The sequence below is a fragment of the Telmatherina bonti genome, assembly GCF_933228915.1.
Source record: "Telmatherina bonti genome assembly, chromosome: 22".
Classification (NCBI taxonomy): Eukaryota; Metazoa; Chordata; class Actinopteri; order Atheriniformes; family Telmatherinidae; genus Telmatherina; species Telmatherina bonti.
The window spans coordinates 24,281,050-24,306,942 of record NC_136631.1 but is presented as its reverse complement, the minus strand read 5'-3'; the positions used below and the strand labels follow the sequence as shown (position 1 = coordinate 24,306,942).

General features: G+C 38.1%; 1 protein-coding gene across 1 annotated transcript in view; it reads right to left on the bottom strand.

Annotated features, from left to right (window-relative positions):
• Positions 1-24,410, bottom strand: part of slc25a21 (solute carrier family 25 member 21) — a 92,698-nt gene extending 68,288 nt beyond the window's left edge. The window contains exons 1-2 of the mRNA XM_079262494.1: positions 24,353-24,410; positions 24,172-24,260 (exon numbers count right to left, since the gene is read on the bottom strand). Coding sequence (XP_079118620.1) covers positions 24,172-24,241 — 70 coding nt within the window. The 5' untranslated portion in view covers positions 24,242-24,260; positions 24,353-24,410. The remainder of the gene's footprint in view (positions 1-24,171; positions 24,261-24,352) is intronic.
• Between the last annotated feature and the right edge of the window lie 1,483 nt (positions 24,411-25,893).

Below are 25,893 nucleotides of genomic sequence, written 5' to 3'. Positions count from 1 at the left end.
CCATATTATTATACTGTTGTCCAAACAAGGCATAAGAGAGGGAAAACATCAGCTGAGGGGGGGGGGGGGGGGGGGGGTTGCGCATGGTGCTGAGGGGTGGGGACCCCAGACCACCACTGTTATCCTCCCCTCTCAGTATTTACTTAAACTTTCATGGCTTGGCTCAGGTCCTACACGGCCATCTTTCACCCCATGCTTTCCCCTCTTTCACACCCCAAAACAGCATGCAGCGGAAGAGATTTCCTGCTGCAGTCATTTGACGTGCACATGCACACACATACAAGAAGAGAGAGATAAATCCCCACTGGTCAGTGTGACCTGTGTGCAAGGTCAAGCCAATGGAAATGTTTACCATGTAGAGTTTCACACAGACACGTTGCAAGGTTTTAATAACAGTAAATTACAGGAAATTAAGGGTTAACTTTTAAACTTATTCTTAATTTGTTGCAATAGTGGCATCATCCGTTCATTGTAACAAGACCAAGCGTCATATGGACACGCATGCAAAAGCGGTGAGGACAGAGAGGTGAACAGTCTCCCTGTCTGGCTGGGTATGCTGCATCTAGGTTAGGAATGCCTTCACCAAGAAGACCTCCGACCAGGATGGCTGCTTGTTGTTCTTAAGTCCCTCATGACTCCCTTCACAGATCATCACATCACCAAAATGACGAAAATCACAGAAAAACATTCAAATCCTGGCATCACGTCACAACCCACCCGTCTGCGGGTTTTCTTGGGGTGTGTGGAGGCGCATTGGTCCATGTGTCAAGTAAGACCTCCTCGTCACAATGTGTGTATGTGTTAGCGTTCATCTTCATGCATTGCAGACTTCCCACAAACACCTTCTGCTTTGACAGAGAAGGTGAAAGGGAGGGGGCTTTCTTTTTTGGCAGTGGAAAATAAAGGAGGCAAGTTTTATGACCCATGTTCCCTGTCCTCCTGTAAAAATCACACCAACCGTTTTCCAGTGTTGCAGCATCATCGACTGAGCAGCCAATGAAAACAGAGGAGCGTGTGGAGAAGAAACAAGGCAGACAGAGGAAAAAAAAAAACCAAAAAAAAAACAGGCCTCTTGGACGGAAATACCTGCAGGTTTACTTTATACATATACATCATCTTCTCCTTTCCCAACAGGCTCTGAGGTAGATCCCTTACCTACTCACACACTTAAAGAAACCCTTAAGGCTTACAGCCCATAGAGAAGTTCTCATGGGTTTTCAGTGGCAATCCAATCTGGCCATCTTCCAGGGTTCTCTGCAGGCACTTTGTTTAGCAGTGGAGGGGGTCTTTTGGGTCAAATCCAACCGCAATGCATCAGTGTATGGACCTACCACATATGGGTGGGATAAATGGGCACAGTTTTGTAATCCCATATTACCAAAGTAAAGCTGCCAGACTAGTCTGTCTTCACTGTAACTCTGATTGTCAAACTCTCCATTGAACTGCACACAGAAGGGAACGTATGTCTTTACCAAGCCTTCAAGATGAGAGAACAGGAAATGCCAAAGTGGCTGTCCTGTGAGGTCCTGTCTGTAAAGGTCAGATGAAGACATGTGTTATGAGTATGATTCATATGCCACACTGTATTAGGGTACAACAAGGGCTGAAAGGAGGCAGACTGGCTTGAAACGCTAGAGGAGAGGGACAAGGCATTTGTATTCTTCTCTGTTCATAATACATGGTAACAAGGGCGATTTGCACAGCTAAATCAAAACCAAGTGGTGGTGACACGGAAATCTGATGCATTTTTAAAATGATGAAGCTCTTTCTTGTGCTTTGTATTAGGACTCACTGCAGTTCATTTGCTTCTCATGAGACACAGTCAGTCGAGGTTACATGAAGAGTTAGTTAACCTGTGAGAGCGTGCCTGAACTTTAATGCACTGCAGATGTAGCCCTCTTACAAGTCACACTTTTTATTGAAAGCTTGCTGCACTGCTGCTTCATTACTTCTGCCATTGCAGAGACAGATTTGTATCTGTTTATGAATGTATGTGTATGTGTGTTTGTGTGTGCGTGTGTTAGGAATAATGTAGCAACCACTTTGATCGACACACGTTTTGTATTAACAGGAACATGACTGTTCGGTTATTTGAGAACATTTAAGAAAAAAAAAATGTCTGCAACTTTTTTCCTTAGTCTACAGTAATGCAGGATAGGTGCAAGACAGATGCCTGATAGGAAACCTCCATAAAAGCATCAAATGGGCATGACTGCCATGCAGTCACATTACTCATATAGCTGGGCCTACAATTAAATTGGCTAAGGATTACAGTGGTATAGTGCACGCTCCTGGCGGTCCTGCACACTGCCTGCAGTGAGGCTAGATTTATCTGATGTTATGGTCAGACCCACAGCAGACCTGCATAAACACAACTTATCTCCCTCTTACATCATATTCAGCCTGTGAAAAAGGTTTAATAGCAAAACATGTGGGTAAAAAAAAGTCCTGATCAGAAGCTTTAATTCTAACAAAGTAGAATCTACAAATCTGAAGAACATTTTGATCAAACCATCCATGGAGACTTCTTGTCCCCTGTTCTCTTCTCTTTCTCTCTCTGTCTTGCTTTCTCTTTCTCAGACCCCCATCCCTCAACTACCCAATACAACAGGCTCCATTGCTCCAGGAGATCCTATCATTTCACCCGCAGACGAGATTTCTTGGGTGACTTCAAAGCTTGTTCTCTAAGTGTTTAGAAGAATGCAATGGAAACAGGAAAATAATGTTCTGATTTCTGTAAACTTTATAACATCTGCTTTTGCTTAGTGTTGCTGCAGTGTGAAGTAAGAGCCCCGTACTGTGTTCAGTTTGGGACCCCCCCCACCGCCCGCCCCGGTTTAAACAGCATCTTGCCCACAGAACAAAAGGTGGGAACAGTTACAGAAGTGTGTATAGCCTAAAGAATATTATTTCAAAGGTAGCAAAAATGACTATTACTTCTTTTTATGTGTGGCAGGTTTGATTCATTCCCGTTTCCAGCGATGTCACAGACCATTTGAAAAGCAGGTGAAGATGACTCCCACAAGAAAGGTAATAGTTTAACCCTCTAAGACCTAATTTCCATCTCTGTTTGTATAACCTTCATCTTCTGAGAACTCAGAGGATGCAATGAGTATATTTCCACTGAAAGGGAAAGGAACCAGGCAAAGCTTTGCTTGTGTCCCAAAAGGCCTGTGAGTAATGTTGCTGGCACCGTACAAGCATACACACAGACTAACGCTACCTCCTTGTGTATACACAAGATGACAAGCCATTTTTAGGGCCAAGCCAGATAACTCCATCACAATCTCCTCATGCTAACAGGGCAGCATGACAAGAGCACCATGTATACACACACAACATCTGACTGGCAGCCTCAGGGCTCTTGTCTCCTTTCCCCTAACTCAATCATGCTCAGGTTTCACTCTCGCCCATCCGAGGCTAACTCGCTTCCTCTCTCTATCCCCTCATTCTGCCCCCCCCCCCCCATACTCAAAGTCCTTAACCCATATCCCACCCATACAGTTTTGGTTCCTGTTCCAATGTATAGCACATGTACAATAGAAAGGACTTAATAATAATTCCTCTCCTAAAGCTGAATTTCACGTACGTCAGAACTTTGATCGAATAACACACAATACAACTTTGTTCAGACAGCTGTAGATACTTTCAGGAGACCTAAGCTAACAAGGACACATCTGTAGCTTCAGAGAGTCTGAAACATATAATTCTCCATGAAGTTATAGGAAAAATCTTCCCTAAATCACACTGACAACTGGCAATATGATTTGCACTTCTCCATTTCATTGTTTGATTGTACATTTTCCATATTCCACAAAAGTGCTAAAATGTCAAAAACATTACATCAGAGTGAGATATTTCCATTGCAGGTACAAAATTATCTGGCAGGCTTGACGAAAGTTTCTGAGATATTTAAAACCAATTGTCCGGTTTTCAGTCTCTACCAGACAGAAATATTCTAACATGGAGCCATTGAGCGAAGCCTTAATAAACATTAATATATTGCATCCCTGAGAAACACTGACGTGTCTTCTGAACGAGTTAAGAAAAAAAAAAAAGCAAAGGTGTCTTGGTCTGATAGTTTGGACATACAAACATTTTCTGCAGTGAGACCACAACTGTTATCAAATGGAGTGGACTTTTATATATAAGTTTGCTTTGTTTCTTTAAAACGTGCAGGTCTGATTCTTACTCAGAAAAAGTCAACTTGCTATCTTTATGAGTTGTTGTCGAAAGTCCTTCTCAGAACTGCAGTGAAAACATGAATTTAAAGTTCCACAAAGAATATTTTCAAACTGTTTTCATTAAAGGTGTATTTAAGATGATGAATTTAAATGACATCTTTTTCCCAATCAAATTTCATGTGTTCTTTATACTTTTAATCTTTTTTTAATAATTTTATATTTCACTTACACCAATGTGCACAGTAGAGGGGGACACCAAAACTTTGTTGTAGTTGAAAATATCTAATGTAGTGAAAATACAACCTGAGGAAAAGTCTTGGGGTTTCCTGATAGATCATTTTATTGGGATCCGGTAGATAGTGCTGGACCCAATGCAAATGTCACCAGTGGTTTTAATTGTCCTGAGGGTAGAAGTGGACCACGCCATTCAGTGTGAAAACACCACAAAGTGCCAGTTTCAGTGTAGACGTCTCTGCCTGTCTCGCAAACTGGACACAATCACAAATTCATTAACTTGGAACCAGAAGCATATTTGAAAGACCAGCAACCCATCAAAAGGAAGATGAAAAACAGCAGACTGCTGCTCTCTCAAACATTGCAATCAACAGCATCTTGCCACATGGGCTGATACAACAAACAGCAATGCAGCAACCATCTCAGATTCCACCATTGTTGGTGCTGTTTTGGTTTTGCAGACCTATGGTTGCGCAATTATATTGCTTTATTAAATTTTTTTTGACAAGTTAGGAGCTGACATCATGCTGAGAATTGACACAAAACTATTACACTAGCTAGAGTTTGTTGTATCCTACACTGCAGTAAAAGACAGAAACACTGGAAAGGACATATACTCCACCTCACATCTGCCCCAAGTTCCTGCTAAACATTTCATCAGCATTCAGCTCACACTTCCCTGTAACAACCTGAAGACAGAAGTCAGTCAGTATGGATGCTACACAGATTATTAGTGTGAATGTGTTGATCTGGCAACACTCATAACCGACCAAATGCTAGGCCTTACACTTGATATGTTCTGTCCTTTGGGAGGCTGGATGTAATGAAAGGATGTTTATAAAGTTCCTTGAAAAGACAGTTTAACAAAAATAAAAACATCTCGTTATGAATTAAACACATCCCTTCCGCTACTATACCAGGGAAGAAGTACAGTCAATTTTAATCATTTATTTACTTACACAGTGGATCCCTGGAGGAACTCAGATGTCTATTCAAGCTGAACTAGCCTACAAGTTGGAGGAGGGTAAATCCTTGTCAAGCCTATGTGAAGCTGAACATGTGCCGGGTCCAACCTGCTTGACCCAGCTCTGTTCTCTGTTAGCTGAGACTTGTAGAAACTGTGACAATACCATTCTGTTTACAGCATTGTTGTGTTGGCCATGTTCAGGGTTAATGACTTGCAGATGGAGTGTCAGGTATGTTTCTAAGATGAGGAAGTAACAGGCTGAGGGTGTTAAACAGTGGAAAAGTTGAGAGGGTCAAGTATGTTTTATTGTGAGACTCTTTTTGTGGGGTGCAACACACATGTTCATGTGGATCTTATGCAGAAACTACTTTCACCTTTTTAAACTATATGGTGGAAATATTCTCAGTCAACTATATATGAGAGGTGGTAGAAGAGGAGCAAATGTATGTATAATTGTGTTACTTTTGACAATATATCATAGTCTGAACAATGTTCAGTATGCCTAAAGCATTGTTGGCAGGCATTTATAGTTTTAGCTATTTTGTAATTTGATTTCCTCACATCTCTTTCTTAAAGTATTCCTCCAGAAGCGATGGCATCAAAAACAACACATCAAGATTTTATGCAGGCTGCAATAAATATAGATGCTGAAACAAGAACTAACTCAGAACTAACAAGAACTAATCACCAGGACGGTTCGCATGTTTCATTATCGAATGACCTTGTATTGGCTGACCAGCAGTTTCGATTCTATGTGTATAGAAAAGCAAAAGTGAGAAATTGCAATGGAAAAATGCAGTTTTTACTAGAGTAATTGTCTGATAATAAGTGGTTAATATCATTACAAATTAAAATGTCATTTTATTGCAAATATGCCAAAGACGGGTTACCAAATGTGGATGTAATCTCCAGATCTGAGATATAAAGCCAATGAGAAAGTGCATGAAATCACTAACCGGAGACTGACCTTAATGTATCTCTGGCTTTACAGACTCACTTTCAAAACTATTCTTGTATTAAGATGTTTTATCATCAACTCATACAGTACAGTAAGTCCCTCAAATCAATGTGCCCTTATGAAATTATTTTTATGTTTACAAGATATGAGAAAAACAAGTAATACTGTATATGATAGCATTTGTCAATGTGGTGATAACCAAGTGTCAAGTTACTTTTTGGAGATAAATCATCAACACATATTCTAATACTTACTGAGCTTTTTCACACTTTTTTGCTAAATTCTGACCTGCATGTGTTTAGGCTGATCTAAGAACAAGAACAAACATCAGGAGCTTAAAGTCTTGGTAGAACATAAATACATTTATGTGACTGTGTATCACATTACAAATCAATCCTATACAACACCCTGAATCCAAAATGATAAATAAAAATGAGCAGTACTATCTCATCTGAAATGCTGAAAGTGTGATTTACCACTATTGATAGATCTCAGTTTTGCTGAAATTAATCACATGAGGAAAACAGATTACAGTTTGTTTTAACTGAAGGAAGCTGCTTAGAAGTGAAATCCTAAATGCACCATGCAGATATGAAATATCACCTTGTGCACTAAGTTGACAACATTGTTGAATTGCAAAAACTTACCTTCTCATTGTGAGTATATCCAGCAAGGATGCAGCCAAAGTGTGAGCGTGCAAACACAGGAGTGAGATTGATATATCTGTTAATTGCAGTTATATGCAGTGAAAGACTGTAAAAGTACCAGTTGAATAAGTGTATGATGGAAGTGATTCTGAACTCCATAATTGAAACTATACAATACTGACCATCAGAACATCCGGTAATTGTAGCAAATCCTAAAACTCCAAGTAAGAGTTTTACAATTGTAAAAATCCTAAAAGCATTTAGAACAGTTAGGTAGTTGCTAGTCAGAAATTATTGCATCATAATTGGCAATGACGATGGTAGTATCCACTATTGGGGGAAGTGGTGAGGTCACAAAAGGGAAAGATTGCAGGCTTATCCATTTCAGCATACTTTTACATATTTAGGGCCTCATATACAGGCAAGGAAGTAAATATGATACTGTTAGAAAACCTTTAGAACATGAAATATTTTCATTATGAACAAAAACTGAAATATGTCCTTTTGTAACTTTAAAAAATATCAAGAATGTACCTTTATAGCTATGATTATCATGTTTTGTAATTCTTTTAGGTGTAACTAAACAACTGAAACAGGGCTTAAGTTCAACATTATACAGCCAAATTTTTACCTCTGCCAAGGAGGTTATGGTTTTACCAACGTTTTGTCTTTTTTTGTCTTCAAGATAACTCAAAAAGTTATGGACGGATTTTCATTAAATTTTCAGGAGTGGTTGGAAATGTCAAAAGGGAGAATTAACTTAATTTTGGTAATGATCCAGATCCCCGTATGATCCAGGATTTTTTTTTAAAAGGATTCTTTAACATTGTGCTTGGCAGAGGTTTGTGCTCTCCAAGTGCTTTTCTAGTTATTTATGCTTTACTTGCTCCAGATACATATATTAAGTACATGACACAAGGTAAATTTATTTTTTCTTCTAATGCATTTGATTTGAAAAATTCAGCATCAACTGCTGAAGACTCAGCATAAAAAAAAAGCTTGCATGGCAATGACACTTTTCCTTAATGGTCATCATCTGCAATTGACCACATCTGTCCAGCTGACGGTGAGGAGTTTAAAAGCTGCTAATCCTGTTTCGTCATGAGTAAATATAATTTCATGGCTGGCTAGAGTCGGGTCGTGTCTGTCCTAATTGGACTGGAGGAAGAAATAGACATCTTTTAACTCAAACAGCTTGCTTTCCCACTGTCACATCCCTCTCCCCAAACTACTCCATCCAGGTCCAGCCGTTTGCTTCCTGCCCTAGACTCTCACTGCCATGATGAATGGGCCCAAGCTCCATTCAATTACACCCAAAGTGCGAAGACGCAGGAACAATGGAAACTGGCCTCAGCAGTGCAGCGCAGACCCTCAGCATTCTTCGCAACAATTTAGTCTAATTAGCATCAACTCCTGCCCCATCCATCATACTCCTCAAGAAACATAAACAAACTGTCAGCTCTAGCGTAACAAACAGATCGCCCAGCTACTTAGCACAAATTATTCTTACATGAAATGCAGCTTCTCAGGCAACCCCTCCCCCCTCAGGCCATCTGGGGGAATGGAGAGCTATTAAAATTGAAGACACATGTTCCAGTCAAGTTCAACTCTCCAGAGTCCAACAGTGGACATAGTGACAGTTTGGTCTCTTGGCTGTTTCTGAAGGGCTAGGGCTGCAGGAGTCAGTGATGATCAGAATCAGAATGCGTATTAGTAATATATTACATTTGTGCACAATTTCATGCAGTTTATATAAATAATATGTGATTAGGTACATATTTAAAATGGATGATTTTATCTTTTTGTCTGCAATAAATTGTTTTTAACATATTTTCTGACCTGAGATGAAATGCAATGCAGCTCTTCAGTTTTAAACTGCAGGTTACCATGTCTCCCAGAACACAAAATAATTGTGAAATTTCAATCAATCAATCAATCAATCAATCAATCAATCAAATCAATCTTCCGTAAGCAAGTCTTTTTTCATACACATGGTAATCTGCCAAGCATAACCTGTCTTGTTTTTATTTGAGCGAGTACTGCAAGTCAAGCCAAACAACGAACATCTTAACTAATCACTTTAAATACCAAGTACAATACACGCAGAGTATTTTTCTGACCTCATCAGCGCAGTTCTTATGGATGAAATTTGCCTGGCATTCTTTGCAAGTACCAAATACACAAATGAGATGTTTACACAATCAACACTTTAGAAAACCAAACACTTTTTAATTCCATTTCAGACTTAGCATTTGATTCCACTTAAAGTGTCCATCTGACCCATCCAGGAAATGCGGTATCCAAATTTAAAAACATTCCTTCTGTCTAGAGATTCCATTGAAGACATGCTGTGGTTGCATTAAAAAACACTTTAGCACATTCTTCTCATGCTTATCTTGATGCTTATGATTAGATGTAAGGCTTCTATGACAAACAAATGTAAATAAATTAGCTTTAATGAACACAAAATAAAAATGCTTTGTAAGAATCAAACTAGAGGATTTAAAAAAACCACATTACTCCAGATTGGAGTAAATTGGTTAAAGTATTACATTGACCATGCGCACCATTGGACTTGCACCAAGTTTGTTCTGTAGAAAAGATCCCTCCTTCCCTTCATAGACCATGCTTCATTTGTCAGTTTTCCATTTCCTTTTCTGATGTTCTGCAGAATGTGAGATGCTTTACTAATTATCAAGGAAGTTTGGCAGGCGTGGCTTGTTGTTTTTAGAGAGCTGATGGCAAGCCTCACTCATCCAAGCAAAGAAAGAGCTGTGCAAACCCTCAGTAACAAATAAACCAGACCACCAGCCCCTCATATTCAATGTTAACAGCTAAAAATGTTACACAAAATAACAAAATTGAGTGAAACAAAATGTCAGCACCAACACTCGTTGGTCTTTAATGTACCTATTCCACATTAAACCTGCTGCAGTGTGTGGGAAATGGGAGCTGAAAGACTGGCAGGCAGACTGCAGACAAGTTGGATGCCTTGCCATGGTGAGAGCGGACAGTTATACTAATCAAGCTAATTCTCCCAAACCTCAAAATGATGTCATCCAGTGTTTGTTCATTAGAGATTCTTGTAAGGAGGCCAAGGCTAATTCTTAAATCATAAATGTAAATATGAACTTACTTTTTTTTTTTTTTTTTTTTTTTAAATTCCTGCAGGTTTAATGAAGGTGCACACTGTATAAAAGTATGGCAGGAGAGGGATCGACTTCACTGCAATGAGTAATGAATTACACTTGTCATTTAGTCAGCTCACTATGCCTCAGCTTGATTCACCTACATGCAAAAACAGCTACACCTCCCTCTACCCCATGTTCCCACAAAGCCCAATTTTTCATGTAGGATTTTCATACAGAACTTTCCGCCCTGTTTCATCCCTGATCGGTATCACTGAAAGCCGTTAAGCTTCTGAGCTGCTCTCTAGCTCTCAGTGTCAGCACTATGACTCAGCTCGCCGAGTGATTCTCAGATCAAATATACAACTGGATCAGAGGAGAGCTGGACAGTGCCAGGTAGCCCCCCCCCCCCCCCCTTCCCCTAAAACCCTGCTTCCACTTTCAGATCTTTTTTTTCTCTTTTAACTTATCTTCTCAACAAGCACATCATTTTGTGTGCAGATTTCTGTAGCACAGCTGGTTGGAGGAAAGAGCTTACTGTCTTCAGATCCAACTTCTATTTGAGTTTATCTATTGACACTTTTAACAGGATTTAAACCTAATTTTACTTCTAATGTTTATTAAATGATCAATTCATATTGTAACTTCCTTTTATTAAAAAAAAAAAAAAAGGTGAAATTTCCTATCTTGGTTTAATGTCTTAACTTGATTAAGAGGATACAATCCACTTAAGTTTTTAATTATGTTGAAATTTAGCTAAAAAAAATTATGCATACATACATATGTATACATAAATACATACACATGTATTATGTTATATTTACATATATAGTTGTTTTGTAGGTGAACTATCAAGGAAATGCTCAAAATAAAATAAATAAATACAAGATTTTCGCCTCTGCTAAAATCCCTAGAATCCCTGCTGTCTCTGCTTCTGTTAACACATGGACTGAAATCGTTTTCCTAAAAAGCTCAGGAGTTTCTAACCTTCACTTACTTACCATAGCTTATATGTCTTTTATGCTTTTAGGTTACCTTTGAAGTACAGAGCCATACAACTGCAACTCATTGTGGTACTTCATATTATGAAACAGGGCCCTGGTGTATCTTAATGACCGTGAGATTACAGCCAGTTCTGTCATCTTGTACTCCTCTCAGTCCCGACACAATATTCCTTCTCTGGGTTTTGTGGGTTTACAAATTAATATAGTTTTATCATCATACTTGTTTTAAAGGTTAAATTATGTCTAAATGTTTTAGTATTATTTTCTCAAATTACATTGACCTCATTATTTATATGATGAAATAAAAATATATATTTATAGATTAATATATTATGTCAAGACTGAATAAGCTGAAAAAAACCTTGTTTATTATACTAAATAAAAAATAAATGGCATAACTTATGATAGTATTTTATATACTTATTTATTTGTATTGAACTTTTTCACTGTAAGGGGTTCATACATTGCAATTTTTACTGGCATAAAAGGCAACAACTGTGTGAATGCAAATATCAAGGCACAAACTAAAAGAAAAAAGTATTACATTTTTTAAAATATTCATTCATTCATTCATTTTCCAAACCGCTTATTCCAATTCAGGGTCGCGGGGAAGCTAGAGCCTATCCCAGCGGGCTTTGGGCGACAGGCAGGGTACACCCTGGACAGCTCGCCAGTCCATCGCAGGGCTTTTTAAAATATTAAAAGTAGGAATATTTGCTTAAAACGTTTATTTTCCTCAGGTCGCTATTGGAAACAGATGCTTTCAATAAGCTGACGGTACAGTGTGGGTTATGTATTATTACAAAATATTATCAAGATGTGGTAAACAGAAACAGAAATGCAGCAAACAACAAACTTCTTTCCTGATCTTTTATACTGCTTTTAAAGTGATGAAGCTGACTAAAGGATTTCATGCACACAAGCACCTCTGACTGAGTGCAGCGAATCGCTCCCTCTGCTGACGGCAGCGGGAGAGCTGCTGCATTTCAGGTGCAGTTCATCTGGCAGAAGTTTCAGAGGCCTGCCTCCAGAGAAAGAAAACAAACCCCGATCTGCTTCCCCATGAACGGCTCCCAGTGAGCCAACCAGTGGCCTCCAGGAGGCCATCCAGCCACTCCGGCCCCTCGGACCAGGATGTTTGGGTTAGAAAATGACTTTGTTTCTCCCTCAGCCCCTTTCTCTAATTGCCCCAAGGGTAATTGCCTTGTCTCCTTTCCACTTAAGAAAAACCAAAAGCCATAATGTTATTGCATCAAGTAGAAAGTTTTCAAAAATGAGTATTATTTTCATAATCATCATTACATATAGAATAATAAATGCATTAAATCAGAAGGAGTAAGTGATGTAAATATAAATGAACTACGAAAATAAAGCCTACTGACAACTGGTGGTCTAATAAGGGATCTACTTACAGTCTTCTGTTTATACAGCAGCGTAAAAAAATGTCTGAGGAACTTCAATAAAATAATCCAGCAGAAAATGTTTTGCTAACACAAAGTTTCCTCAAGTAATCACAATAAAAACAAAATATGCTAAACCACAGTTGTCTGCGTATCATCACTCAAGACATTTCCCCTCAATGGAAGAAAAAAAAAAATCTATAGCTTGAATTCAAAGTAAATTGTGAATAAGACGAGGGGGGGCTGTAATCGCATACACATGAGTGTGTCAGTCTGCCTCCCTCAGACTCAGGACTGATAGATTGGCGCAGCATACAGTTTCTCCCTCGGGTGCGATACATCAGGCTGCAGCGCTCCAAGTACCATTATGAAACACACCCGAGAGGACCGCAATTCAGGAAAGACCAGAACACCAATGGAGCTCTCAAACGTTTTCTTCTTGTGCGGTATCGGCAAAAACAGAGGAAAATTTTGACTCAGTCTCTACATACTCTTACACCACCGCATGCAAACATGGAAAACAAACTGCCATGAAGAAACAAAATAAACACAAATACAGGAAAGAAGAAGGGGGGGGGGGGGGGGGGGGGGGGAAATCACCTGCTCTATCTGCAGCAAGCAATGAGAGGAAGTTTTGAAAAGAGATAAGCTCTGCCCTCGTTTTGAAAATGTCTCACTGTAGAAACAGCTGCTGTGTTCCTCGGAAGCTTGTGGGGGGATTCTTATCGAGAAAGCATCTGTCAGAGGTTGTGATTACAGAGCTGCCCAGCTGAGTGCTAGCACTGTCAGACTGCTGATAACTTAACCTTCCACTGTCCCACTTTTTGGCTACTGCTTTCCCGGCTGGACCTTCTTCAAAGACAGCAGAGCTGCTGGGTCGGCGTTCTGTGAGGTCTCCGTTCCACTAAACGCATCTCGGTGTGAATTCTTGTTTTAAAACCACAGAAACAGAAAATTCTACGTGTCGCATCTGAGTCAGGATTTGGATCTCTGTGCGGGGATTAAACCATTTCAAGTGTGCTGAATGAAAGCTTGGAGGTCCTTCAGAGCAAATGAAGACAGTGTCTGCCGATAATATTAACATTTCCAATGATACCTGTGGCAAACTAAACACAGATGTGGAGGGATTATCGCGCAGTCAGAGGGTTGTATGTTTTAAGTGAAGATGCTTGTATGTACATGTGACAACATTGGCAAAGTTATCTTTTTTCCCATGTTCAATGCATTGCAGATGCAGATCACTTCTGCTCCTTTGACTCAAAGTTTCATTTTCATAAAATATTTGGACCAGTCTCCTCTAATAGGTAAAGCATTTTAATCCTCATTAAACAGCTGTGCTGCAAATTAATGCCCAAATTAAAAAAGCATGCCCCCCCATCCCTCTAATTTACACAGATGTTTTACTCTCGCTTTATCTGAAATCAAAACCAGACAAATTTATAACAAGCTGCATTGTCCTGAGGGTCGCAGCATTTCCAACAGATGAACATTAACACGCTAACACACTGCTTTTCGCAACAGCCTGCCAGCTTCTTCTGAATCTCCATTTCTCGCTCCTATTTCATACAAATTGAGAACTGGTGCCTACCTATCACCGTTCTTCAGAAACTCTTTCCAGACTGTGACATTTACGTCTGCTTTCATTTCACTGCAGGACTCTTTGATTTCAACATGATAATGAAATGGTAAACAAATTCCAAGCATGACCTTTCATTCAGTTTTGTTTCTCATTATCAAATTTTTCCTCATCGTCTGCCAGCATCCTTCTCTTAAGTATGTCATCCTACAACCACTCAAGATCAGAAATAATACAAAGTGTCTATAAATTTGAGCTTCCCTAATTAAAGCCTTGCCCCAGGACATGCAGCAGGCACAGCATATATCTTCTGAAATGACACAAATTGGCCCGTGAGCACAACAAATTACATTATGATTACTGCACTGGCCCACATGCTGTTCATCTTGATAGAGTTAACGCACAGTGGGTAAGCTTGTCTACTAAATTCAGAACTAAAAGAAGAGAATGAATTACAGTTTTTGGCTTGGGCTTACTGCAAAGACCTGTGTTATAAATTTCCAGCTCATCCAGAGAATCACAGGGCCCTCTCTCTCATATACACACAAAACATGCACATCCATAACTGCACACACAAATACATCCACAGAGAAAACAGCCATGTAATTCAGGGTTTTTAGTTTGTCCGGTTTTGTTTTTGTTTTTTGACAGTACTTATTATGTTTATTTATATGCCAGTGCTTGTAGCAGGAGCATGAAGAGCTTGTAATTATTGTATCTGAACGTTTGTATCAGATTTAGTTGAAATGACATGAGGCTTGCCATGACCTCGACTTTTCTTTTGAGGATTTCCTGAAAACAAAACAAAAGCTATTAAACAAGACATCAAAACTCAGTGAGCCTGAAAAGAAAGAAGAAGAAAAAAAAACCCTGCATTAAGCAGCCATTCAGTGGTTACCTCTACCACAACAGAAAAGGCCCACATGTCTGACCTGCTACCAACTATGGCTGCAAGTTGCAGGGCAGGAGGTTAAATGCCCAATTCAAAACTTTTCAACACATGTCAGTGTTCATAAGGAACAAAGTGTTAGGAGAATAAACAGAGGGCATGTTGTGGCCCTTAAGTGGCTAAGCTGATCTAGCTGTCTATAAATATATACATGTATAAATATGAAAAACAGAAGGAAAGAAAGCAGGACTTGACTTTTTGCATTTGAGTTTACTCACATTTGCTATAATTTAACCAGCAATGAGAGGTGTAAGCACATCATGGACACTATACATGTGTGAAAATATGACAGACTTACAGCTACGCTAAAGAACAGCAAAGTTGAAGATTTAAAAATAAACCTAAATATGACAACATAATCAAAACACATGCAGATCACATGCTCCTGCTTACATATATCTACTTCCTTGCATATGTGTGCATATAGTTCCTCCCATGAACGCACAGTTATGCAGATTTCCTTGGCAGATACATCTCACTCAAATGTACAAAACAAACAAAACGCATACACTTGTCCATGTGATGCATGAGGACACACCCACACGCACATGCACAAAGCCATTATTCTTTGCACGAATACATACTCCAGATGCAAGCAAACCCACACATATGCCCACACACCCACGCACAGTCCGCTCTCGCAACTGTATACTTTTGTTTTCTTACAGGGTCACTCTCTTTTTACCCCTTCACTTCTTAGTCTAAATGCTCAATTAAGCATAACTTGCTGAGCTGATTTCCCTCCCACTTTTGTCATTGTTGCCATGTGCAGCGCTAGGTTTGCCTTCACTTTTTGTCTGCTGTCGAATTTTTGAGTGATCTCAATTCTTCATTTACATCTTTCCTGTCTCAGTCCAGCCTGCTGCTTTATCTGCTCATAATAATAACTTGCCCCACTGGAATGCCGAATGGTTAAGTGTCATGCAGCGAAAGGTATAGAGGATCTTTGTGATCATCTTGTTAGCAGTATGAAATCATGCAATGATGCGATCAAATTGACTACTTTTAGCGCCCCACTCTAAATGCCTCCCCACTGAGCGTTCTGCACTGTACTGTCCTGGTTTTAATAATTGGTACTTTGGAATTGGAGCCAATGAACCATGGAAAAACTCATGTTGAGTAATCATAATTATCCTCCTGAATATGTTCTCACCATAACTAATAATCATCACTATTATTATAAGAACATGCATGCGTGAATAACGCCTGTCCGTGAGTTTAATAAAAGACTGAGCTTTCGCTTACCAAAACAATAACCACATCATCACAGACTACAACTGGTTGTACTTATTTTGCTGGAATAGCCACATCTCACATTATTACCCTCTTAATATATCTCAAATAAACTTTCTGAAAAAAAATATGGCCTCTTATCATGTGATTAGCTGGAAGTGTTTCTGTCTATTCCTGCCTAAACTGCTGTAAAACATAATGCTGTGTATCAGTGAGGGCTTCCTCTGCCATCTCCAGCTGGCCATAACACTGATGCTAGACTCATTACTGGGACATGAAGGCATGATCACGTCACCCCTCTACATGTCTCCCTGCATGGTTTCCTTGTTAGATTTCATTCAAGTTTTAAATTCTTATTCCTCACCTTTGAAGCCCCGTATGGTTTTTCATCCCTAATCACGTCTCAGATTTATTGACACCGTATCCTTCAATAATACGTCATTCCACCTTCCAGATCAGTGGATGGAGCCCTGCAGGTTTTTCTCGTGTTTTATCTGCACTTTGCCTCTTTTGTGCACATGTAGCCTTATAATTTTACCTGACTTGTTAAATGGGATTCTTTTACTGCCTTTCGTACAGCATTTTGTTACATTGTTCAGAAAAGTGCAAAACAAATAGTTTCTCATCATTTTCCATGGACAGCTGGATTTATTTAATCTTGCTATTATACTCATGTACCACTTTGTAGAATTCATCCCATAATCCCTTTTGGAAATCGGACTGAAACAAATTTTGTTAGCTTCGTTTAAATATAAACCCTCACACCCATTTTCACCACAGGGATTAATAAAGACTTTCTCTACCCATCTATAACTAATCGCATTAAAGTTCTTGGTGTTGGGTAGCCACAAAGTTATTTACAGTTTGCTGGAGGATTATTTACTCGCCCAATTAGCCAATTATCAATTTATCAAGTCACATTTTCAATGAACGTTTGTGGGCCTGTTAGCTTTTAAGGGACATTAACTGTAACAACCCAAATGCTGCTATAATGTAATGTAGCTAACACAGTCAGCAAGTAATAATGCTATCAAGTGCTGCTTCCTCTGAATATCTCACTGGAGTCCAACAGGCGATTCAGAAGTCACTGCAGTGCACGTGAGTTTACAGTCTTGCAAGTGTGCATTGCGTCTTGCCAGGACTCATATCTGCGACAACACCAGACCTCTTTTTCCATTGTTTGGCCTCCGTCAGTTCTCTAAAACTGCAGCGTTTTCATCAATCATGTCATTAAGATAAAGTCGCGTGCGCAGCGGAAGCTCATACATCACGGGCGCCCATGTGAAATGAGACGAAGGTGATTGTTTCTGTCCAGATTTACTAAATATTAATTGTGGTTCTGATCTGCCTGGTGAACCAAATTTCTACACAATGTCAAGAGAAGAACACTGTGATGAACTTATAATACTTTGCTTTTAACAGAAAAATTTGAAAACACTAAAATGTGATTTATTTATGTATTTGTGAATTTTTTTTTTTTTTTTTTTTTCATTTGTCTCTAAATATTAGGATGTATTTGGTTATTTATATTCAAATTACCTGACTGATAGGTCATTTACATTAAACAATAATTTCAATAAAAATGTTTTAAAAAACAATTAAATAAAATAGACTTCAGACTTTTTAGAATTTCATAGACTTAAGGCAGCATGTGAAAAGTTAATGTAGAAAAAAAAATGCAAAATTTAAACAGGGAATCATTATTTTGTATAGTTAAGGTGATTTCTTATCCTAGAAAAATCTTGATATTCTTTTATATTATAGTTATTCTCTATAAAAAAATAATTATGTTGATACAAATTTTTTTTTTTTTAAATTATTTTCAAGCTGTCATAAATTGCTTTGACTTTATGCCGAATGTGAGGCAGCCATGTGGAGCTCAGCCACTAGTTGCTATCTTTTTTTTTTTTTTTTTTTTTTTTTAAGTAGTGCCAGGAGCTGAGGTTACACACTGCATCTCAAAACTAAGTTCTGTGCTCATAACAGTAAAAGATACTGGGCTATAGCACAATATTTTGCAAAGACAACTTTTATTTTTACGAATTAAGTTGGTCTATGATAACCTCATACTGATATAACAGATTTAGATTTGTCGAAAATGTAAAGGATCTTTAAGCTACATGAAACCACTTATCTTGTCATCTTTCCATGTAACACCAGTTAACCTTTTGGGTTTAAAATCTATTTTTGGATGCAAGGCATTTGCATTTCATTCATTAAGACTTTTTTTTTTTTTTTTTAAACTCAATGCCTGTTCCCATTCACCTAATTTCTTATGACATCATGATCATTCACAGTTACCATAAACGGTAATTAGTCAATGGAGATAATAAATCTTTTGTGTTTATTTTAGGATTGATTAGTGTGTTGTCATTTTTTCCAATTTAAATGAGGGGTTACTTTAATTATAGCCTGCACACCCTGCAGCATATGCTTTATTCCTACAGAAACATGAGGTGAAAGTCACTCAAAATAATGTCACAGGAAACTGGTAAGTCTATCAGTGAGAGAACGCGTTCTCTCTCATGTTTACGAGGCTGACAGAGGAGCTGCACTGATGATAAATCCTGCTCTTGTTGGAGGACAGACGTGTAAAGAACAAAAGGCACATGTGTCCAGTTAAGTAGCCCATCCTTCAGCACTATCATGGCTCATTTTAACCAAGCCATCCACAAAGCCATGCGTGGACATATGTCTGTCAAAGATGGAACAAAAAAAAAAAAAAAAAAAAGTAAATGGGTGTTCTTTTATGTGAGCCAAAGAACACATTAAATATGAGGGACGGGAGCCTCAGCGTGCCCTAGACACAGACAAAAAAGATGGGAGGCAGAAGGAGCCGATTTAGAGGACTAGCCCCATCCAGAATCAACATTACTTCAAACATGAGGTCATCTAAACATCTGTCTACAACATGTCCGCCAGTGGTTCAATCAGAGTCTCTGTGAAACATGTACAATTGTTTCTGGAAATAAATATTAGGCCTAATTCTGATGTGATTGGTGCAGCCGTTCGGGAAATGCAAAAATAGAAAAAAGATCCAATGTCAAGGGTAGTGTCTGTCAATGGATAACCCCCCATTGCAGGCGCGCTTACACACACACACACACACACACACACACACACACACACACACACACACACACACACACACACACACACACACACACACACACACACACACACACACACACACACACACACACACACACACACACACACAATTGTTTTACTTTATTTTTTCCCCTCTATCGTCTTTTCTTTCCTCTACTTCATTAGGGTTAAAAGCATTTATGTGTTCTTTTCTGACTGATTTCAGGTTTAGTGTTTAAAACCAATTTAATCAAAAGGGCTGCGGTGCAGTCAGAGTGCGGCTCTGACAGTCTGGAGAGAAGGCTGCAGCAATCACACGCCAGGCGTCTGTCTCATGTCGTCACAGTCCATTTGCCGGAGACAGATCGATTTACTCATGGAGTTTTTAAAAAGCATCTAGCAAGAACATAACAAAGGGCTGAGAGGAAACAGTACCGCAAAGGGCATGTAACCATAAAAATTAGCCATTTCTTATATTTGCTTTACTCTATATTTAAAATTAGAATGACTTGCTCTTTATCATAAAACATTTCTTCTTAACATTTAATATCAAGCAGAATTCACATGTAAAATGAATTCCATATTTATATTTTTTTCTTTTTAGAACTTATAAAATAAGCTACAGATCACTCATGCATCTTCTTTTTTTTTTATCCAAAAGTAATTACACAAGTTTATACAGCACGCAGCTACTGCCCCCTTATGGTCAGAATATGAATTGCACAACTCTGAACAGAAAATGGACTAAAAAACTTTTACTAATAGTTTTACATAATTGTGCAAAGGTGTAGCTGTAACAAAATAAAATTAAAACATCATCAAAAAAATGCTGTATTTACCATGTGAATTAGTTTCTTAGTCTACATATAATATATGTCTATTAAATGTCATAAAATAGGAAAATGGCTTCTACAATTTCCCAAGCAATTTGCCTGGGAAATTGTTCTGTAAACTTTAAAAACATTTAAAATTATTGCCACAATTATTGCACAGTTTTCGTAACTAAAGCTACAACCTCTTACAACACATCCTGACAGGGAAGTGGAATTTAGCTGGAGTGTCAACCTTTGGACAAGCATTTCGCCACAGAAACTGCGATCAGGTTACTTTACAGAGCACCGATGCAGCTTTCACCACCTAAATCACATTTAACATAGGCCCTGTGACCGGGCTGCACATAAATTATCTCTCCCCATCCTTGTTAACGGCAAATCAAGGTGGGGAAAAAAAAAAAGCTCTGGGGGAGGTGTGGAGAAACACTGAGTTCATTCTGCCTCTGTCCTCTGCACGCTCCCATCATTCTCGGTGAGGACAGACAAGAAACCCTGAGCTTCGGGATGGGAATTCAGGACAGCAGCTTGTCAGACCCAAGAGGCTTGTGAGGTGATAACAAGGTGGGAATGTAGACTTTATATATGGAGAATGAAACGGAAAAGCAACACTAAAATACTGTATGGTACATTACTTGTTTCATGAAAACATAACCTCGCCCGTTGTTGGTTAAAAGCAAATAAAAGTTAACTGTATCTGAGCACAAAATTCAGATGTTCAGTTCTTCATTTCTAAGTTTTGACTGCAAAAAACAAAGCATCCAAATTACCTCTGTTAAGTAATTGTGAGAAACAGAATAGTTACTGAGCAGAAGATTAAGTCAATATGAAACTTCTGGAAACAGCTAGCAGGTATTTGGATGATTCTGCACAATTTTAGAGAAACTTCAACAATCTAGAAAGAACATATTAAATAAGTAATCTAAATTTTCAACTGAAAATGTACGGTTTTAATCATCTTGAATTATAAATTCAATTTCCCTGCAGGATAAAATGACAAAAAAGGTATTGTATTCTATTACATTTTATGTCATATAAGGTTTCTAGGAACATCTAAAGTATTTAACTGAATAATTCTTTTAAACTTAAATAGCTCCTAAGTAAATATTCTGTAACCTTAAAAATGTTTAAAAGCAGTTTTCTAAACTAAACAGTGTTCACTAAACAAATGTAATCTATAATTAATTCTAACATTTTGTCTGATCACTGAATATCAGAAAATTCTCTGAAAATAGTGAAATTCGACAGAGTCTTTACATTGACACAAAGACAAAGAACAAGCTTCAGTGTATATCAGTGAATAAGCACACAAAGAGCAAGAATACACAAAGAACATGAATACACAACAGTGAAAGAGTTTTTCGGTCCCCACTACAAACAGATATCAGCTTGTTCGTCCAAAAAAAACTGACACTGCATAGAAACAGTTAGTCAAAGCTTTTGTTTCTTGTTTTTCAACCTGACATGAGAGGAAAAATGTTATTTTTCTTCTTTTTCAGCAACTGCCAAACTGACACATCAGTCCAAAAGCAGCTGAGTGATTATACAGATGAAGAACAGGTGTGTGCAATACATTAAGATAAAAGAATAATGTTTGGGCATAGTTAAACAATTAATAGTTCTTAGAAGAAGAGAAAAAAAAAACTTTCTATTGTAAACCATCTTTTATGGGATAATACAAAGTGTTTTGTAATTAAAGCTGATTGCATAAATCGATATAGAACAAATACATCCCCAACCAGTGGGCAACCAAAAGCATGCTGCACATGAGGTGCATAGTGCACATCGAGACTGGGGCCCAGACTTCAGTGGATGTTTTTGTAGGGTCAATGATTACTCAGATGCAATGCCTAAGCATGAAAACTGTCAAACCAGACATTCCAGGAGGAAATGGTCTTTGTATTACCAAATTTGTTGTCAAAGTGCTGATTTTCTGGCTACAAATTCTGTATTCTACTGTACAGACCTATAAAAAAAAAAAAAAAGTTGCAATAAGCAATAAGTCAATTAATCGAAAAACTTATTGCTCGAAATAAGTTTGCTGAGCGCAATAATTTTCATTTGTCTTTCTTTATCGCTCACTCTCTCACCCAAAGTGAGAGATGGCATTTGTTGTAAGACAATATTAACTAAACACAGCAATACAACAAGCTTCCATCTGCACCTAAAACACAATCATCAACTGCAGTTTTCCCCGCTGGGAAGCAAAAGACCTAAACAAACAGACTGGCTCCATTTTACCGACAGTCCGCGATCACTGGGTGTTTAACACAACGATTAAATACAAACAGGACAGTGCAACATGGTGTGCACTCAGACAGCGTGGTTGGTAAAGCCCCACTGGCTTTTAATATTGTTAAAAAGGTGACATTTTGAAAAATGCTGCAAACATTTCACAGTCAGTATGAATCACCTGGATGAAAATACATGTTACATAAGACAATTCCACAACTTTACAATCACATGAAAAAGGACATTTTACCATTCCACCTCTGGTAAAGTCCAAACATGTCCCCCTATATGAGCTTGACCATAGACCATGTAACTGTGTTACATGGTGTTTAGAGACCATATGTTCCAGATAACCACATTACCAAAACACCAGGAGAAATCCTGATCTGTTATAGCCGACTCGGGACTGGATGAGCATAAATCAGTCTGCACATCGGGCTAAATGTTCTTTAGAAAAATAAAGTTTGTTGAACTTTGAAAGGGTGTACTTTCATTATCACGACAATATTGTTATCTTAGTTGAAAATGGTCTCATAAGCTGAATTATCTCTTTTGATGCTATACTATTACCATCTGGATTAAACAAACGCAATCTAAAGTCAATTAACTCACTGCATAAAGATTTTTTTTATTTTAAGGTTAAAGTCGTAAAGTAAGCAAAGATGTGTGAGGGTTCACTTCTAACTTCCTGGATAGTTGCAGTCCCCATTACAAAGTTAGAGGTAACACAGGCATAGATAAGTTTAATGTATGGATTCACAAATGTAAAGTTCAGAAATGCTCCCCTAATTTGATCTCTTTTAAAAATGAACTCAAACTATATGTAAAATCTTTGAATTGTATGGAAACCCCATAGCTCAAACAATGTACTCCTATTTACATGACATTCCCTTGGACTCAGTGGTCTCAGACTTAAGTCTTATTACCTTTTGCAATGTTTTGCCTCATTTTTGCACTTTTGATTTATTTAATTTTCTTATTTTATATTCTTTTTAATGTATTGCTCAAACTATTCACAATTGTTCCCTTATTTCAAATGTTACTATTGTAAAAGCACAGCCATGTTTGTTATATTGCATATATTCACTTGTATGCGAGTTATCAAATAAACATATATATATATATATATTTTTTTTTTTTTTTTTTTTTTTTTTTAAGTTTAATGTATGAAAATAATATTGGTCAAAAGTCATTTGTCCAACATCTCCCTGCTCATAAGCTGGTTGCAGTAAGCGACATTAAACTTGCTCCATATTTAAGGTTTTATAACCTATGTCCATTTTGGACGGAGCTAGATTTAACTGTAATAACAATAAGTTGAAACCCTCCTTTAAAGTACAACATCTGAGAAAAACAACAACTGCAAAGCTGTGCATAAAAGTAAATTACGCCAATTTAAAATAACTTCTAGCATCTTACTTCCATGTTTTTATACTGCAAGTTATACTTGTACGCATGCGTGGAACTAACTTCCTGAGCGGATGGTTGCTCCGTGAATCGCAAAGCTGCGGGTGGGAACTATCCTGGTATCTTGTTTCCATGTCCTCGGATAACACACGTTATTTCACTCGTGCGCTTATAAGTACAACGACAAACATGTTGAATCGCTTTAGTTGAAATTTTCTGAGATGATCTCCGGTTTCTTTAATAAGTAAACATGGAGGTGCACGCTCTCAAAACTATTGCGTAACGGCAATGTGGCATTAAAAATAAGAAAGGTTGGATAATATTGAACTTACCAGCTGATCCACCGGCAATAATTTGATGAGATGCCTCCCTGAGCATGCTCCGTGGCCTCCCAGCTGTCATTTTTACTGCTGAAGATTTTCTTCCGACGCAGGAAAAGAAAGTGGGAGCTAACTACATTTAACCTACAGGAAATTGGGCTGTCCTGTTAGGTTATGCTGCAGTGCCACAAACCTGCTTGTTTCCTGTAGTGAAGGTCTTCCGCTGAAAGTTGTCTCGCGGATTGAAAAGCACGTGCTCTGCTCTCCCGGTGGCGTACGGGTGCACGCGCTGCAGAGAGAGCAGGAGTGATATCTCTCCGTGTCCTCACAAGCTAGGCTAGGCTAACATGGAGTCAATTACCACCACCACACTTATGGTTTAAATCTACCCTAATGAGGCCTCAAAACAAAAACGTGAAATGTTACCATGTTTTAGATTAAAGAAAGAATTCCATTCAGTCCATTCAGCGGGGAATTAGAGGCAAACTATGACTTAATAACCACATAAATGATTATTTTCCCTATATAAATCCCAGGTAAACTCTTAACACTGCCAACACCTCACTGGTCCACATTACATTTCTTTAACAGCTTCAAAAATAGGCTGCTGATTTTACTTTTTAGTTTTAAACTTAGATAGATAGATAGTACAGCTGTGCCTGTGTAATAATTCACCTGTTAAATTCTTATGCAATGTTATTTTTTTCATTTCCCATTCGAGATGAGAACCATCAGACATTTTGTGTAACATATTTTCAAGAGAAAGAACCTTGCCAACTGCTATCAGCAGGGTTTTTACTCTAAGATAATGTAGCCTACTGTTAAATATGCAGAGGTTAGAAAAGAAAATCTGCATTTCCTCTTAAATTTTGGTCAAAAAAAAGGATCAGTCAAGCAGGAAATTGGTAAACTAATGGAAAATACAGTCTGATGTTGAATGGTGATTTCTGAAGCCACTAAGCGTCTCCTCTGCAGTAGAGGAAGCTCACCCGCTCCATCGCAGTTGTTTTCCGAGATTGCATGTGAAAAAACCTTATTGAAAAGTTTTACATTGCCTTTGTGGTGGATCATTGTTTGCCCATACTTTGTTACTTTACAGTTCATTACATTAACAACATCACACTAACAACATCCCTTCTAAGTGATTACCATGGAGATTGCTACTAGTAATACTAGTACATGTCCAAGAAGTTATATGCCAACATCATGGACAAGGCACACCTGTTGAAAAGTAATCTGAACTCATTGAATTTATAGTGCAAAGTTGTCACCAGGACACACTGGCTATCCTCTGAGCTTTGCATAAATATAAATGTGTCATTTGGTCATTATGAAATCATCAGTTTTGTTGTACATTGTGGTAAATAGTACAAATGAAAGAGAATTTCCAGGAATGACTGCAGATAACTCCAGGCTTTTAACTGTAATATTTGGTCAAAGAAAAAACAAGGAAAAATCATCTAAATAAATATTGACACCTGTTGTTATGAAGTAAAAAAACTGCTCAGTGATACAGTAATGTTAAAAATGGCTCCATACAACTACAAATATAGAAAAATGGGAATAATTTTTTAAGGGGCATCAAACAACACTACTTTGTATCAATTCTGTCTATATTGCTTTTAAATACTTGTGCCATTTTTGATGCATGGAGAAAAAAATGCAGAATGAATCTAAATCACATTTAACCATTATTCTTCATGACACTGCATGCATCTAAAATGTGAGCCTTTG